At 38.1% G+C, this 18,883-nt stretch overlaps 1 protein-coding gene across 1 annotated transcript in view; it reads left to right on the top strand.

Moving 5' to 3' along the window:
* Positions 1 to 18,883, top strand: part of LOC117307270 (selenocysteine-specific elongation factor-like) — a 64,231-nt gene that overhangs the window by 12,365 nt on the left and 32,983 nt on the right. The window contains exons 3-6 of the mRNA XM_033791981.1: positions 6,234 to 6,353; positions 11,311 to 11,381; positions 13,052 to 13,150; positions 18,182 to 18,313. Of these exons, the coding sequence (XP_033647872.1) occupies positions 6,234 to 6,353; positions 11,311 to 11,381; positions 13,052 to 13,150; positions 18,182 to 18,313 (422 nt within the window). The remainder of the gene's footprint in view (positions 1 to 6,233; positions 6,354 to 11,310; positions 11,382 to 13,051; positions 13,151 to 18,181; positions 18,314 to 18,883) is intronic.

Raw genomic sequence — 18,883 nt, 5'->3', positions numbered from 1 at the left:
GGAGGGGGGGGGGGGGGTTATAAGTCACACATCCCAATCACACTGTCACAACCACATTGATATAATGACGAACACTATAAAGTGCATACAACCAGACAGGTCCCTCTGGAGAGGGTTAATCAGTATTTTACTCTCTCTCAAAAAAGGAAAATGCCCTGCCGTCGATTTCACAAAGAGTTAGGACTCGCCTTATCTCGGGTTAGGACGAGTAACTCTTCCTAATTTACATGTAGGATTAATCTTAAGGTCTGCATGCTACAGTGCAGGGTTGGGACTCGTCCTAAATCCTAAGATTAGTCTTAATTTAGGAAGAGTTTTGTGAAATCGACGGCTGAGCTATTTTTTGTGTTTTTAAAGCAATTTCTGTTTACAGCCCAAAATATTTCTGAAGTACTAAACAATATTGCTCTAAAAAAAGGTTACCAGCTAAAAAAACATGCTGCGTGGACAGTTTGTGACTGGTTCCCAGATTACTTTTGCTCAGCAGATTTTATCAAGCAATATTTTTTTGTTCCTGTGTCCACTTTCATAGAGCTGCATGTAAGCAGAAAATATTGCTTAAAAAATGTCTGCAAAGCAACAGTAACCAGGAGACCAGTCACAGATGCTACACATGTAATAATAATAATAATAATAAGACTTGTAATGCGCACATATCCACCCTGCTGGGTGTTCAAGGCGCAGTAAAACCAAAAACAAAAACAAAAACAAAACACAACACAAAGAAAAACAGACACAACAAAACTAGTCATTGAAAACCTGTGACATAAGATAAGTTTTGAGAAGAGACTTGAATTTTGCAGTACAAAGACAAGATCGAAGATTAAGTGGTAGAGAGTTCCAGATGCGTGGCGCGGCTGAAGAAAAAGACATGTCACCCCATGAGTGTCGAGACTTGGGTTCAATGAGGAGAAGCATAGAACTTGATCGAAGATTCCTTGATGGAGTGTAAACTTGAAGCAGTTCGGAAATATAGTGGGGAGCCTTGCCATTAAGAGCTTTGTGGACAATGAGCATCAGCTTGAAGATGATTCGTTGAGAGATAGGGAGCCAGTGTAGTTGTTTCAGAATGGGGGTGATAGAACAGGATTTTCTAGACAGTGTCACAATGCGGGCAGCAGTATTTTGGAGCCGTTGAAGTCTGGAAATCTGGTTGTTAGGAAGACTGTAGTAGAGAAGAGCATTGCCGTTGTCAAGACGAGAAGTAACAAATGCGTGAATGACCTTTTCAGTGGCACTTTTGTCCAAGTACTTGCGAATCTTACCTATATACCTATATTCCTGATGTGATATGATGATAAACGAACAATGTTGTTGATGTGTGGCTGAAGTGTCATTGATGAATAAAAAATAACCCCTAAGTTCCGAGCTTTCAGCGAGGGAGCTATCCGAGCGTCACCGATGGAGATGTACATGTATGGCACTGAAACCTTAGTTAACTGTTGACGTGACCCAAATAGAAGGAACTCTGTCTTATCATCATTTAACTTCAGGAAGTTTTGTTGTGTCCAACGTCGAATCTCTTGGATGCATTTCTCAAGTCTTGCAATAGATGCATTGGCGTTTTCTTGAGAAGATTTAAACGTGATGTATAGCTGAGTGTCGTCTGCGTACACATGGTAATTCAGATTAAATTTCAGGATGATGTCACGAATCGGTAAAGTGTATAGCGTAAACCACTGCGGGCCGAGTACAGACCCCTGTGGCACAGAGTAGTTCAAAACAACAGGGTCGGATATCGCGGTGCCAATACGTACATGCTGAGTTCTATTGTAGAGATACGATTTGCACCATGCTAGGGCTGTGTCCTCTATGCCAAGGTGATTCTGGAGCCGAGAGAGAAGGATGTTGTGATCGACAGTGTCAAAAGCAGCACTCAAGTCTAGCAGGACTAGAGCTGTAAGGTTACCATTGTCCATTGCAGAGAGAATATCGTTGCTCACACGGACTAGTGCAGCCTCGGTCCCATGGAAAGGCTTGTATGCTGACTGGAACACGTCGGACAGGTTGAAAGTTTGAATGTGATCAGAAATACGTGATGAAACTACTCGTTCGATGACTTTTCCAAGATATTTTAAGTTTGCAACCGGTCTGTAGTTTTTGAATATCTCCTTGTCCAGGTTTGGTTTCTTGATGAGCGGCCTGATGTAGGAAACTTTGAGGCTATCGGGGGAAACAACCGGAACTGAGGGATTCGTTTACAAGCTTAGTGATGTAGGGTACAAAAATATCGATGTTTTGCTTTATCATGGATGTTGACACTGGATCCAGCTCACAGGATTTTGAAGGAGATTTCATAATAACCCTTTGAATCTCAGCATCAGTCGCAGGCTCAAACACAGATAGTCTACACTCTGGTTGAAGTTGTGGCAATGTCTGCGGCACGTTGTAAGGGACTGATGAAAATGATGAGCGGATGTCTGAAATCTTGGTGACAAAGAATTTCTGGAACTCATTTGCTAAGTCCTGGTCATTGTAAGTGGATGGAAGGACAGGGGTTTTGGGTTTGAGCAACAACTTACCAATTATCATGAAAAGCTTCTTTTGATCTCCTGAGGATTCTTGTACTTGAGATGAATAATGGATGATCTTTGCCTGGTTGATCAAATTCCTAACTACTTTACATTGGTTGCGATATTCTTGTCGTTGAATTGCCAATTTGCCATTTTTCCGACACTTCCGCTACAGTTGACAACAGATCTTTCTCGCTGTACAAATATCATCATTGAACCAGGAGACTTCAGTTCGGACCTTGACTGATCTCGTTTTCCAAGGTGCGTATTTATCCAAGATGTCACTGACTGTACTCTCATATTGGCTGACATAAGAATCCAAGCAGTCGTGATCAACTTCTAGATTTGCTAAATGGGAGCCTATGTCACGGAACACTTCGGTAGGATTAACATTGTCGGCTCTTTATAGTAACGGTTGGGACTTTGGGCTTGCACAGACTCAAGTTACACATGACTGCATAATGGTCTGATAATCCAGGTAGAATAACAAAGTTTGAGACAATTGGTGGGGAGATTTCACGAGTTATGACAAGGTCTAGGCAATGACCGAGACGATGAGTCGGCTCCTTGATATGCTGGGTAAGACCAAAAAGCTGAAGTAGATGCTTAAACTGGTTTGCATTGGTGTTGTGGATGTCATCAACATGAATGTTAAAGTCGCCTGTGATGATGATTTCCGATGGATGAAGCAGATATTCCAAAATCAAATTCTCAAACTCCCTTAGAAAACTTGAGAAAGTCACATGTTGGCCGTTTGAATCTCTTTCAGGTCTGTATACAATGACAAGGCGAACAGATTTAGAGTTTCCGGAAACTTCAGCATGAAGAGATTCAAAAGTTGTGTACTGGACGTCATTACTTTTCACAGAGACGGATAAAGTAGATCTGTACAGTATTGCAACTCCTCCACTAGTCTTGTGAGGTCTTGGGATGTGATGAAAGTAGTAGCCTGCAGGGGTACACTGACGACATGTTAAGTTGTCGTCTGGTCTCAGCCATGTTTCTGAAACGGCAACAAGGTCCAGATCTTTTTGCAGAACAAAATCAGCAAAATCGTCATACACATGGAAAATGGTATTTTTAGCTGGTAATATTTTCTTGTAAGCATAAGTTTGTTGTGCTTAGCTAGTTGTTTGTGCTTAAGCAGCTCATTTTATACAGCTTCTTCACGGCTGATTTTGTGCTTACATATGTATATAGCTTACATACCATTTCATAGCGCCGCTAACTGTAAGCACGTACGAGAATGTATTTTAACTTGTGGGTGCTTACAGCACTTTATGAAAACGAATGACTTAACAATACAGAATCATTAATTTTTGGTTTTTACCCATACACCGATGTGTGTTAGCACTGTATACTCAGTACTTTCCCGAGTCCTATGAAAAAATATCACAGGCATGTGACTCGGGTGGGATTCGAACCCACGACCCTTGCAATTCTAGAGCAGTGTCATTACCAACTAGACTACCGAGGTTGCCCGGTAGCTAGAGGCAGTCCGAATCCTATGTTTTGGCAGCGGGTACCGCAACGATATAATAGATGTTAAATTTGCATCGGGGATAAATACAGAATCAGATCAATGTTGAATGCGAACGGTGTCCACCTAATTTTCTTGCTAACCTGTGAAATCCGCTTATGCTTTTAATGCCCGCTTATGCTTTTAATGCAAATATTTCTACTACAGGGTTCAATTCCATGAAGCTGTTTACCGGTAAGCAAATTTGTGTGCTTACATGATTTCTCAAGTAAGCAGAAAAATTCTCGACGCGCATGCACGTTCATCATGGAATTGCAGTAGTACGTCACTCATGCTATACAGTTAACAGCTTTATGAAGTAGAAATTCTGCTAAGGGAAGCTCCGTAAGCACAAAACGGCTGCTGACATGAAATTGGGCCCTGTTAACACGAAACGTTGCTTAGCGTTAAGCAGCCCTATGAAATTGGGCCCTGGTATAATACTGTAATGGTGTTTTAATCGTTGGCCGACCTTCAACGATCGCTGGCATTTGTTTTAATAAGAGGATTATTGTTTTGCAGACCGAGGACGATTTTCCACAATTAAATCAATCCTCTCAGATACGGGCGATTTTGCAATAAATTCCCTCAAGGACATTTTTCTGTTTTGGTTTTAAATCAATTTCTTCAACGTACACTGTAAATGCATTGGGGAAAACATCAGAAACAGCAATTGTCGTGGCTTTGTCGTTTTGTGGAATGAATGGGGAAAAAGACTGGAAAAAACAGACCGTTTTAATTGATGAACCTGGGATGAAAATTGGTTAAAGGCACTTCGTAATTCCAAAGACCAGTATTCTCACTTGGTGTATCCCAACATATATATCGGTAAAAAAAAAAAAAATCTGTGAACATTTGACTCAATTGGTGATCTAAGGTGCAAGAGAATAATGAAAGAAAAAACGCCCTTTTTGCACAAACTAATTTGTGTGCTTTCAGATGCCTAATATCTTCACAGGCCTGAAATTTAAAAATTAGTGTTAGAAATTGTAAACCTCTTTCTAAAAAGCTACTTTTACTTCAGAGGGAGCCGTTTCTTCTAATGTTTTATATTGAACTATCAACAGCTGTCCAATGCTCGTTATCAAGTTAGTTTTTATGCTAACAATTATTTGGAGTAGTTACCATTAATAGTGGTGTCCAGTGCCTTTAAAGTCAAAGACTTTGGTCAGTAGTGACCATTTTAAACCACACTTATGGAGATGTACAATTGTAGAGAAGCCATGTTAGGACCAACCACTGTGTACAGTGGAAACTACTTGTTGTCATTCGTGCCTGATAGTGGCCACTTGTAGCTCATTGATTTTGCAGACTATAGACAACATAGACAATTGTTTACTATTGCACAAAATATTAAAACAATTCAATACAATGTTGTAAATTAAACTTTAAAGGAAACATCAACACAATTTGTTGAAGTCACCTCACGACACATGTGCCCTTGAGCAAAAGTAAGGCAGGTATAATAATTGCTTCGTCAAAATCCAAAACAAGCAAATAAACAGACAGAACAAATAAATTGGCAAAAACATGTTCAGTCAAAAGAATATTAATGGACACTATTGGTAATTGTCAAAGACTAGTCCTCACAATTGGTATAATTATTTCAACATGCATAAAATAACAAACCTATGAAAATTTGTGCTCAATCGGTCGTCGAAGTTGCGAGATATTAATGAAAGAAAAATAACGCCCTTGTCGCCCAGGTCAAAATTCCAGTTGAACCTAGTTAACTGGGGTCAACTGGTTCGACTGGATAGTGACCAAACTCGTCCATTTTCCATTTTAACCAACTGGTTTGGACTAGGTTTAACTGTGTTCAACTAGGTTGAAATTATAAACCAGTTGGTTTCTGTCCATTTTCCATATTAAACCAACTGGTTTTAAATATGTTTAACTAGTTTATCAACTGGTTTTCAACTAGTTCCAGTTAAACCCAGTTTAACTAGGTTCAACTGGAATTTTGAGACCTCAAATTCTAAGTCTGAGGTCTCCAAATCAAATTCGTGGAAAATTACTTCTTTCTCGAAAACTACGTCACTTCAGAGGGAGCTGTTTCTCACAATGTTTTATACTATCAACCTCTCCCCATTACTCGTAATCAAGAAATCTTTTAAATAATAATTATTTTTAGTATATACCAATAGTGTCCACTGCCTTTAACCCTTTTTCATTACTAATTGTTTGTTTTTAAATTGAAGGGTTTTCATCGTTCTCTGTGGATCTTCCGGATCACCTAGCGGGAGGGAAGTATGACAGGTTACTGATGACCTTGGTTGACTGCCCTGGCCATGCTTCACTCATTAAAACCATCATTGGAGGTGAGTCAGTGATTCTTATTGACTTTCTTTGCCACCCTTTCCTGCTCCACGCCTTAAAGGTAATTGTCAAAGACCAGTATTCTCACTTGGTGTATCTCAACATTTGTATGCATACAATACCCATGGAGCAATCAAACCTGTGAAAAAATTGAACACAATTGGAGTTGCGAGAGAATAATGAAAGAAAAATGTGTGCTTTCAGATGCTTGAATTCAAGACCTCAGCTGAGGTATTGAATTCAATTCAAATATTTTAGTGAGAAATTACTTCTTTCTCAAAAAATACAGTACTTCAGAGGGAGCCAATTCTTACGATGTATTTTACTATCAACAGCTCTCCATTACTCCTTACCAAGTAAGTTTTTATGGTAAAAACTATTTAGTGCAGCGGCTTAGCAAGGAAATTGTGCACTTTTTGAGAAAAGCATGAAACTTCCAGCATAGTTAAGTTGGACCATAAGATACATTTTTAGATGTGGAGGGAAGTCAGATTTGACCTCTGATGACCTTGAGAGGTCAACATCCAAATTTTGAGTAGTTACCAATAGTGTCCAGTGCCTTTAAAGGTGCCAGATATGTTTTGTACTTCCCCCTGAAAACCATCATCATCATCGATACAATGACTCTCATTGTCACACCTCCCCCCTCCTCTAAAGGCAGTGGACACTATTGTGATTACTCAAAATAATTATTAGCATAAAACCTTAATTGGTGACAAGTAATTGGGGGAGAGGTCGATAGTATAAAACATTGTGAAAAACGGCTCCCTCTTAAGTGACGTAGTTTGAGAAAGAAGTAAGTTTCCACGATTTGATTTTGAGACCTCAGAATTAGATTTTAATGTCTCAAAATCAAGCATCTGAAAGCACAAAACATTGTGTGACAGTTTTTTTTTTTTCATTATCATCGCACAACTTCAACGACCAATTGAGCTCAAATTTTCACAAGTTTGTTACTTTATGCATATGTTGAGATTCACCAAGTGTGAGGACTGGTCTTTGACAATTACCACCAGTCAACAGTGTCCAGTCAGTGTCTTTAACTTTATTTTCCACATAATCATGACAATACATAAATATGAAATAACAGAAGAGATGGTTTAATCAAGTAATAGTTGTACCCATAGCATTAATACTTAAACCATCAACATGGATGTAAAGAGGGGTCTCTAGAAAGCAAAGCTTGTCAAGTAGAGGCCCCCTGTTACATTTAGTTAGAAAATAAGAACAAATTTAACATACAAACTTACAAACACATTTAAGAGAGATATTTGTGTCATAAGAAGAAAAGAAACATTACATAACATAATTTAATATAAATAATATAACCCCTTCATTGTCTTTCTTTGTAAAGAAAAAAACCTGAAACCTTTGGAGGATTGCAAAAAATAAACCAACAATGAAAGTGTTGTCTTGTTTAAAGTTTAAAACAAAAGAAAGTGTTATCACTTGTTGCTTTCAAGTCATTTGAAGATAACATTAGCTCCCCATCACCTCCTCGTTGTGCATCATGTACTTTTTATTATTGAACGCTAATCATGTTTGGAAATAACGGACCTGTCCACACACACCAAGTGAAATCACATTATGTCATCTCCCTGGGGTATACTTAAAAACGTTCCCATATTTGCTCAATTTCTAACCCCAAATATACATTGCGAGACAGAGAGAGGGGGAGAGGGGGGGATAGATGATGACCATTAAGATCCCGCAAACAGTTCTGCTCTGTTGGAGACGACAGTAATGAGCCACAGAATGTGTAAATTAGTAGCTTAAAGGATTCAGGTACTTTTTCAAAATGTCAACAGATTGACATTGAACTTAAATGGTTTTAAGATTATGAAAGTAGAAAGATTCCCTTAAAATATTAATTAGGTGAAAATTATTTTAGCATGTAAAAACATATTTACCAGTTAAGATATTATACCATAACATACTATAACTACTGGTTAAAGGCAGTGGACTCTTGATAATTTCAAAAAAATATTTATTATCATAAAACCTTACTTGGTTACAAGTAATGGGGAGAGGTTGATAATATAAAACATTGTGAGAACAGAGATTTTGAGAAAGAAGTAATTTTCCACGAATTTGATTTCGAGAACATTTTGAGGTCTCGAAATCAACCATCTAAAAGCACACAACTTCATGTGACAATGGTGCTTTCAGACCATTTCCTGAAAACCCATTATTCAGGGTTAGGTAAAAGAAACGCCATTAGGAATGAAAACATGAATAAATTATGCTTATCTGATTGCAAGATACTCCTGCTAGTAAACCTCTTATACATTGTAACTCAATCTGGGTCCGGTCTCATGTCTGCGCTTACCATGGAATTTTATGATTACCGCGCCCTGCAAAGTGCAGAAATCTAAGGGCTGTAAGTGCAGAATTCCCTCTGTAAGCCGTGTAATTGTTCACAGATGTTGTTTTGGTGTTGTAATGCCTTAAAGGCAGTGGACACTATTGGTAATTACTCAAAATATTTTCTATCATAAAACTTTCTTGATTACGAGTAATGGGGAGAGGTTGATAGTGTAAAACATTGTGAGAAACAGCTCCCTCTGAAGTGACGTAGTTTTTGAGAAAGAAGTAATTTTCCACGAATTTGATTTCGAGACCTCAGATTTAGAACTTGAGGTCTCGAAATCAACCATCTAAAAGCACACAACTTTGTGTGACAAGGGTGTTTTTTCTTTAATTGTTATCTCGCAACTTCGACGACCAATTGAGCTCAAATTTTCACAGGTTTGTTATTTTATGCCTACACCAAGTGAGGAGACTGGTCTTTGACAATTACCAATAGTGTCCACTGTCTTTAAGTCTATGTCACACTTGGCAATTTACAGACAACCAGTTCCAGGCAATCTCCCAGAATAAAAGGCATTCACATTATTATTGTTATTTCAGTAGAAAATGGTTCTTGGCAGATTTTTTTGCTTAGCAAAAACAGCGAGAAACCAGTCACAAACTATATACATTACAGGGTATTTTGGCTGGTGACCAGTTTCTGCTAAGCAATATTTTGTTGTCTTTGCTCACAATTTGTTTGTGCTCAACAGCTGTTTTGGCTCGGCTGTGTTTGATGCGAACTATTACAATGAAGAACAATTAGTGCTCTAAACAAACAGAAAATGCTATTATGACATCATACCACAGATTGGCCCGTGTTAAATCTGTCATTCAAAACCAGGGGACGATACTGACTATGAATGGTCAGACAGTAGGAGGGTTGACTGTGTACACTGTAGGTGCATTTACCACATTGTATCATGTTGCAGGCTACACAATGTAGCACAGTGTGCCTATCATTCAAAACCACTGTGGAGGATATTGAATGGTTCATCAGTAGGCGGGTGACTGTGTACAAGTACATTTACAAAATGTATGCATTCACCATTGTTTCATACTGCAGGATAGCATAGAGAAAACTAGTCTTCTTGAGTATTAAGAATGAGTTACTCATACTAACTAACTTAGTTAGAACCTTCTTTGTTAAAGGCATGTGGACACTATTGGTAATTACTCAAAGTAGTTATTAGCATAAAACCTTTCTTGGTGACAAGTAATGGGGAGAGGTTGATGGTATAAAACATTGTGAGAAACGGCTCCCTCTGAAGTGCCATAGTTTTTGAGAAAGAAGTAATTTTCCACGAATTTGATTTCGAGACTTCAGATTTAGAAATTGAGGTCTCGAAATCAACTATCTAAACGCACACAACTTCGTGTGACAAGGGTGTTTTTTTCTTTCATTATTATCTGGCAACAGGTTTGTTATTTTATGTATAATGTTGAGATACACTAACTGTGAAGGCTCGTCTTTGACAATTACCAATAGTGTGTCTCCACTGCGATCTTCACTACATGTATGTCATCCCTCCATCTTTTCTTTGTTTTACCTCTGGATCTTTTCCCTACTCTGGACTCTGGGGTAAATATTACAAAGAGTTTCTTTGAATTCTTTCCCTCGTATTATTCTTTCCATTGCACTCTTGAGTGGTAGCCATTTTATTCCAGACACCATTCCTGCTTTCAGCAGCGGCCCATGCATTCCAAACTCATCATTTTGAACGTGACACTGTGTCCTTGAGCAAGACACTTAACCATTGCTTCGTCCTTCGGATGGGACGTAAAGCCATTGGTCTCATGTGTTGTGTAACGCATGTAAAAGAACCCAGTGCACTTATCGAAAAGAGAAGGGGTTCGCCCCGGTGTTCCTGGTTGTGGCTGCTTAATGCGCCGTAGCACCTTGTAAACCCTTATATGGTGCTAAATAATTGGGTCTCAGAATTCATCACTGCAATAACCTATCTTTCTGAAAGTTTGTATATACTCAGCGCCTTGAGTAACTTGTAGATACGTGTGCTATTTAAGACTTTGATATTGTTATTATTATTATTATTGTTGAGTATTGAGTTACCGACAGATTGCATTGTTTTGTGATTAATTCAGGACATTCACAGTATGCTTAGAACACCCATAAAGAAGATGGGAATTAAAGGTACCTGGCACTATTGGTTCTTACCCCCAAAAATTGTAAGCATAAAACACTCACTTGGTGATGAGGAATTGGGAGCTGTCGATAATAAAAACCATTGTGAGAAATGGCACCCTCTGAAGGATTGTAGTTTAAAAAAAAAAAAAAAAATTGTGCAACAAGTGTGTTTTTTCTTTCATTATTTTTTCTTGCAAATTCGAAGACCAAATTGAGGCAAAGTTTTCAAAGGTAATTTTATGCATGTGTTTGAATACACCAAGTGAGAATACTGGTCTTTGATAACTACCACAGGTGTCAAGTGCCTTTAATCCAGAAGAAAAAACAAATGAAAGTGTTAAATCATTATTAGAGTTTGCGGTGAAGAGGGTGTCCCATTCAGGAGATTGTGTTATCAAGAAGAAATCTGATATCCTTGTGGTTTTTTTCTTCTTCTTCCTTTTTCTCTCTTTCCACTGTTCCAGGCGCGCAGATTATCGACCTAATGATGTTGGTGATTGATGTTACCAAAGGAATGCAGACCCAATCTGCAGAGGTGAAAAATTGATGAAATGTTTTTATTCATTTATTTATTTTTTTATTTTTTATGAGGCATCGTCCAACTCACAAGGCCGGACCTTGAAGTAGAGTCATCTTTTCCAATCTACAATATGTATTATGGTGGAAAGTGGATTACATATCCGTACTTCTTAATTTGATTTAAAAAAAACAACTCGCATTCATGCTGGATTGTATTGTTCCCAAACCCTCAGTGTCATGTGTTGTTGTCAATGTTAGCGTGCTATAATATAATTACACAATGGTAGTGAGGATAGAGATCAGGGTTGTATTTCATAGAGCTGCTAAGCACAAAAATTGCTTTATACATGAAATTTCTTCTTAATAGATAAAAACAGGATTACCAACCAAATTTCCACCTGATTTTTCAGGATAAGCAAACAACAGCTGAATACCAGTAACAAGCAATATGTAACATGTGGAAATTTGGTTGGTTGGTAATCTTGTTTTCATCAAGGAACAAATTCATGCTAAGCAAATTTTTGTGCTTAGCAGCTCTATGAAATTGGGCCCTGGTCTTCACTGCATGGTAATGACCAGGCTGGTGGCTGGTCGCCGTTAATTGACCATGCAGTGCCATTGATAAATACTTTTATAGACAGAAAATACTTCTGATAATTTTCAAAGCCCTCTACCTTCACTTGGTGTATCCCAACATACATTAAAGGCAGTGGACACTATTGGTAATTACTCAAAATAATTATCAGCATAGAACCTCACATGGTAACGATTAATGGGGAGAGGTTGATAGTATAAAACACTGTGAGAAACGGCTCCCACTGAAGTGACATAGTTTTCGAGACAGAAGTCATTTTCCACAAATTTGATTTCGAGACCTCAGATTTAGAATTTGAGGTCTCGAAATCAACCATCTTGATGCAACTTTGACGACCAATCGAGCTCAAATTTTCACAGGTTTGTTATTTTATGCATATGTTGAGAGACACCTAGTGAGAAGACTGGTCTTTGACAATTACCAATAGTGTCCAGCCGTCGATTTCACAAAGAGTTATGACTCGTCTTTTCTCGCGTTAGGACGAGTAACTCGTCATAACTTAGGATTAATCTTAAGGTCTGCATGCTACAGTGCAGGGCTGGGACTCGTCCTAAGTCCTAAGATTAGTCTTAAGTTAGGAAGAGTTTTGTGAAATCGACGGCTGTGTCTTTAAAATATCAACAGTTCTCCACTGCTCTTTACCAAGTTAGTGTGTATGGTTATTGATTTTTGGATTACAAATATACCAGAGTACAATGTACACTACCCCATTAGTGGCAGTAACGCTTCTCAGATTCAAATTTTGGGGCATAAAAGCTGATTTATTTTTACAACCATGTTACTTAGAAGTTAAATGTTTGTCAAAATGCTTATATAATTGTACAATCAAAAGCTGCCGTAGGCTTATAAACAACCGTTGCTTATTACCAAGTAAGCGTTGATGCTGATGTATTTTTTGAGTAATTACCAAACGTGCCCAGTCAATGTGCCAGTGGATAGGTTCGTTTCATAGTTTCATCAAAATGTGCAATTTGAAACTGCCTCCACCTTCATCTTCAGTATATTGAACCTTGACCCTACAAAAAACAGAGGTCAGTAAATTTATTCGGAATTTAGGGTCTCAAATTTTTTCCCTCCCTGTTTCCTTGCAGTGTCTGGTAATCGGAGAAATAACATGCTCTAAAATGGTTGTAGTCTTAAACAAGACAGATCTTCTGCCAGTGGAAAAGAAAAAGCAAGTCGTTGAAAAGGTGAGAAACTAAACCAAAATTAGACTTGTAGACAAGTCAATAACACACATCGGTGTATGGGTAAAAAACAAAATTTATATTCTTTATCCCCTGTGCAAATTTAACATCTATTATAAGTCAATAAATGTCTGTCGCGGTGATAGTGTTCGGACTCTCCCCACGATTCCCCCGGGGTTCTCGCGCGACTGCTGGCCCCCTAAGACTAACTGCTCTCACAACTACGGTCTCATTTAATGGGGAGTAGAAAGCGGGCAACCAGCAGTTTGCGCGACAGCAGTGATCTCGCGAGAGCACCCGCCACAACTCAAGTATCTCACCGCGTGGGACCAATAACGACTTGTCCACAAGTCTAAACTAAAACAGGCCTCGATTTGTCTTGATTTTTCTTCCTGATCTGAGGTTTGTGTGGTTGCTCTTTCCTTTCCGTCAAACTTTCTCATGAGTTAGCGGGACTTTTGCTTGTGCACTTGCGAACTCCACGTTACTAGGCATTTATCGCTTACACAGCTTGCGAAGAAATTCAGCGCTTGCACAGTAAGCGGAGAATGGTGATCGTAAGCGCAGATTTCGGCGGTAAGCTGGGCCATGAAATTTTGCCATATCTTTAACTGATTAAGGGAAAATGTTGTCCTCCAAAATGGCAGACTGAGTGTAGCCAGTATCCTATCCTGCATGTTGCCTCATTGGTTTTTATAGCAGATAATAATCAACGACCATAATGTGAAATGCCATTTCTTGGAGTTTTCTTTTTTTTTCATCCCAAGGAAATAAAAGCTCCCTATTGAAGGTAAATCTTTTAATAGTGTTAAAATGTTGGCATTGTGCCTAAGAGCCAGAACTAGAGACTCCAACCCCCCCCCCACCACCACACTCATTGAATTAAAAATATTCAATAAAAAAGAACCAATTTATATACATTTTTCCCCGCCCTCATTTAAGAAACTGGGAAACTTAACCATTAGTCGTTCTAATTTATGGTCGTTCATCTTTGATAGAGTGAATGTGACAAATCGCTGGGACGTGACTTGTGGATGTTTTCCCCCCCTATTCAGGTGACATTGAGGACTGTATTAAGCAATGACCCATCGGAGACGTGTACACGGGAGTAAAAGTCTCTGATGCAGTGGCATTCAGATGTCTGTCTCGATTTAACAATTTGGGAAAAAAAAAAGTTAAACTAGATTTCGGAGGAGATTCGGTAGAGGAAGGTCTTTCATTGATTTTTTGTATACAATTCAGCCACAAGAGATGATTTCATATAAATACTCCAAGGGAAGTATGATCTTATTTTTGAGGTGAACAATTAATGCTTCTTAAATTTTCCCCGCTTCGTTTTCCCGACCATGTGCGCCTCGTTTTGAAGCCTTGTTTTATACATCAATGATACAAATATTTGGTTCTTATGACGCGTTGAGTATCCCAGACGTGGACCTTTCATCAAATGTTCTCAACTCCCTTGGGAGCAAGTTGCTTAAATTGATGCTTAAATTGACATGTGTTAAAGGCACTTGACACTATTGGTAATTACTCAAAATAGTGGTTAGGATAAAAACTTACTTGGTAACAAGCAATGGAGAGCTGTTGATAGTATAAAACATTGTGAGTACAGCTCCTTCTGAAGTAATGTAGTTTTTGAAAATGAAGTAATTTCTCACTAGAATGTTTGAATTCAATTCGAGACCTCAGCTGAGCTCTCGAGCTCAAGCATCTGAAAGCACACAACTTGTGCGTCATGGGCGTTTTGTGTTACATTATTCTCTCGCAACTTCAATAACCATTGAGATAAAACTTTCACAGGTTTGTTACATGTATTTTATGCAGAGATACACCAAATGAGAAGACTTGTCTTTGACAATTACCTAAGTTGTCCAGTGCTTTTAAGAGAAGCAGTTTGTGGTTAAAGACAATGGACACTATTGGTAATTGTCAAAGACTAGCCTTCACAGTTGGTGTATCTCAACATATGCATAAAATAACAAACCTGTGAAAATTTGAGCTCAATCAGATAATAATTTTCACACGAAGTTGTGTGCTTTCAGATGCTTGATTTCGAGAACTCAAAATTCTAAATCTGAGGTCTCAAAAGCAAATTACCTCAGAGGGAGCCGTTTCTCACAATATTATATACTATCAACAGCTCCCAATTACTCATTACTAAGTAGGGTTTTATGATAATAATTATTTTGAGTAATTACCAATAGTGTCCACTGCCTTTAAGTGTCTTGCTCAATGACACAATTGTCTTGAACGGACTCGAACCCACTCTCTGATGATTTGGATGGAAACTTTAGTTCGATGCAACAGACACGTTAAAAATGAGAGAATAAATAATTTGTCCTTTAAGTTTATGATCTGCGGTAAATCTTCATTGATAAATTATTACAGGGCGAAATTTTATTTTTATTTGATCAGTATAAAAGTTTAATATTTTTTTTACAATAGCTTATAAAAAGTAAAGTTTGAGCCCCCACCCCCCCCCCCAACTCCGATCCTTGCCATACGTGGGTCAAACCATTCATCTACTCTGAGCATTTTCTTGACACAGGAGCAACATGACAAAGTTTATCAATATTGAGATGACAAAATTAACAACCTTATAAGTTCAGGTAACTACACAGAAACAATGAGGCACATTCACTGGCCATGCTGTCACTCTTGCCGGTGTAGCTCGGAAAGAATATACGTTGTCTTCACCGTTGCGTATTAATAGTGGCTCTGAGGCCTGACAAGTGGTTAACTAAACAGACGCCTAGGGTCAGTTGCCGATCATCTGTCTGAGAATGTGACGCACATCAGTCATCAATCTAAAAAAAAAAAAAAAAAAGTCTTTTTTTAATTTCAATGAATGAAGGATATTTTATTAATTTTTTGTTTGATACTGTTTATTTGGATGAGACATGCTGTCATGAACGTGATCAGGCTTGATGTTTCACTGAGGCAAGAGAGTGCCTCTTGGTCATTGCCTCGGCACCTCTTGCCTCCTGGGCTTAATTTCATAGAGCTGCTAAGCACACAAATTTGCTTAGCAATAAAATTTCTGCCGTGATGAAAACAGGATTACAAACCATTTTTCCACATGATTTTCCGTATGAACAAACAAAAGCTGAATACTAGTAGCAAGCAATATGCAACAAATGGAAATTTGGTCGATTGGCCTGTTTTTTATTAAGGAAGAAATTTCATGCTAAGCAAATTTGTGTGCTTAGCAGCTCTATGAAATTGGGCCCTGGTCACATTGCCTTGGCACCTCTTGAAATGTTTCCAGTAGGATTGTAAAATTCACAAAGTTGTTAAATTTCTATGGCAGTCAGGTTGGTGTACATGTAGTGTTATTGCTTTGCCTTCCACATCTGGGCCCCTTTGGAGTTCTATGTGGATTTGGTTTTTAGTCCCTACTTGGCTGCATGGGTTTTCTCTGGTGGTAATTCTCTGGGGTTTTTCTCAAACAACTCAAAATGATTTTTTTTCCCATTGTTTTCTCTCTTCTTGTTTGGCTCTAGTAAGAGTGTTGATAATTTTTTATATCGGAACCCAAAAGAGAGGAATCCTTTTACAAAGGAAAAACTTCCTGGCTCTTACACTCTACTGAAATTCTTTATTTATTCTGTCGACTTAATATGTAAAATCCCACTCTTCAACACTGTTTGGTTGCTACATACATGTACAACATGTGGATCTGAAGACAAAAGAAGTTCAGATAATGTTGGGATAGATAGATAGATAGAAAGATAAAATGGTTTATTGAAAAACTGTCCTCGCAGCACAATGGCTGAATTACAACAGTTTTACATAAATTTAAAACTTGAAATTAAATAGAAGGCAAATTGGTAATAAAAAAATATAAAAATATGTTACTTAAAACTCTTTGTGGACCTACATTGTACCACGCATCCACACAGTGTTTTCCTCAGTATTGAAGATTAAGATTTACACGGTCGCATTTTTTAGATAATGTCGAAAATTTGGCGCAGAATATGTTCATGCCGGAAGAATACCCCCCGCCTCTCAGATTCAAAATTTGGGGCATAAAAACTGTTTTTATTTTTACAATGTGTTATATGGTTATAACTTCATAGTGAAATGTTTCGCTTAATGGTAAGCAAACTTGCGTGCTTACTGTAGCAGAAAAATTTGCTTCAGCCTTTCACAGTATTTCACAGGTTAGCAAAAAAATTGGGCGGCCGTATTGCGTTTTTACCGTAGATTTGTGACGTCATTTATTTCCGTGCGGATAGCACCAGAAGGTTAGCATGCCTTTTCGAGTGCTTACGGTTAGCAGCGCTATGAAATAGAAATTGCACAGTAAGCACACAATCAATGTTTTTCCCCCAACCTTTATCAAAACAAAAGAATGTCCAAATTATGGTCCTTTTTGCACATCTACAGTGTAAGTTTCTGTCATTGTTTGGCTTTTTTGAGTTGATGTCAGTGTTGGCAAAATGTTGTCATATCCACGTATTTTGTTTAACAATTTTAAATTGTCTACTTTCTGTCTATTTGTAACATTTATATTTTTTTACTTTTCTTAAAGGGAAGGTACACATTAGTAGTTACTCAAAACAAATATTAACTTAAAAACTGACTTGGTAACGAGCATTGGAGAGCTGTTGATAGTTTAAAACATTGTTGGAAACAACTCCCTCTGAAGTAACATAGTTTTTGAGAAAGAGGTAACTTCTCATTAAAATAATAAAAGACTTCAAGCTACATGTAGAAGTCTTTTATTCCTACATGTATACAGTATGAAAGCACACAAATTCGTCCACCAAGGGTATTTTTTCTTTCATCATTTTCTCGCAACTTTGATGACCAACTGAGCCCAAATTTTCACAGGCTTGCTATTTTATGCTTATGATGGGATATACCAAGCCTGGCCTTTGACAATTCCCAAACGTGTACCCTCCCTTTAAGGATGTAAAAAATAAATGTCAATTTAGTCTCCTTCCGGCTTTGAAGCTTTTATTTCTGAACTAAACCAATCGAGAAAAAAAAATCAATCAAAAAAAAACCCACATATCCTACCCATTTCAGATGACCAAGAGGATGCTGAAGACACTGGAGAACACCAAGTTTGCGAACAGTCCCGTCGTTGCCGTAGCGGCTAAGCCCGGCGGACCAGAAAACGCTGACTGCCAAGCTGATGGCGTTGATGCATTGATTGAGGTATAGTAGTATGTGCTTTATGTTCCAGTACGCACTAATCCACCAATCAGATGCTCGAACTGGAGGGTGGTATAAAAAGCTATAACCTACTTCCAGGGTTTATATTGCACTCTGCGTATTGTGAGTGTCAATGCGACATGCTCCGCATACAGGCAGTTCAAAAATTAGATTCTAATTATTGCGCGTGCATGCTGTTCATCGCAAAATAACGTTCTGAAATTTTAAACTTTGCGCATTTCACATGAGACTGGAAGATAAATTTGTTATAACACTCGTGGGCTCGTGGGATATGGGATGCAGAAGAGCTATATTTTTCCGTATTCCACTCGCGCTAGTGTGATAACTTAGAATGTATGTGTACCTTTTGTTGCAAAAATTGTTGTTAAGTCACGCCCCTAATAAAAAAAATAATAATAAAGACTTGTATCGTGCACATATCCACCTTGCTGGGTACTCAAATCAAGGCGCAATAAAACCCCAAACAAATAAATGAAAACAGACTCAACTGAATTATTTTTTCACAAATTTATGACATAGATAAATTTCGAAAATAGTTTTTTAATTTTGTGG

This window comes from Asterias rubens, chromosome 2, assembly GCF_902459465.1.
Source record: "Asterias rubens chromosome 2, eAstRub1.3, whole genome shotgun sequence".
Classification (NCBI taxonomy): domain Eukaryota; kingdom Metazoa; phylum Echinodermata; class Asteroidea; order Forcipulatida; family Asteriidae; genus Asterias; species Asterias rubens.
The sequence above is the reverse complement of the archived record's forward strand: the minus strand, read 5'-3'. Positions and strand labels throughout refer to the sequence as shown.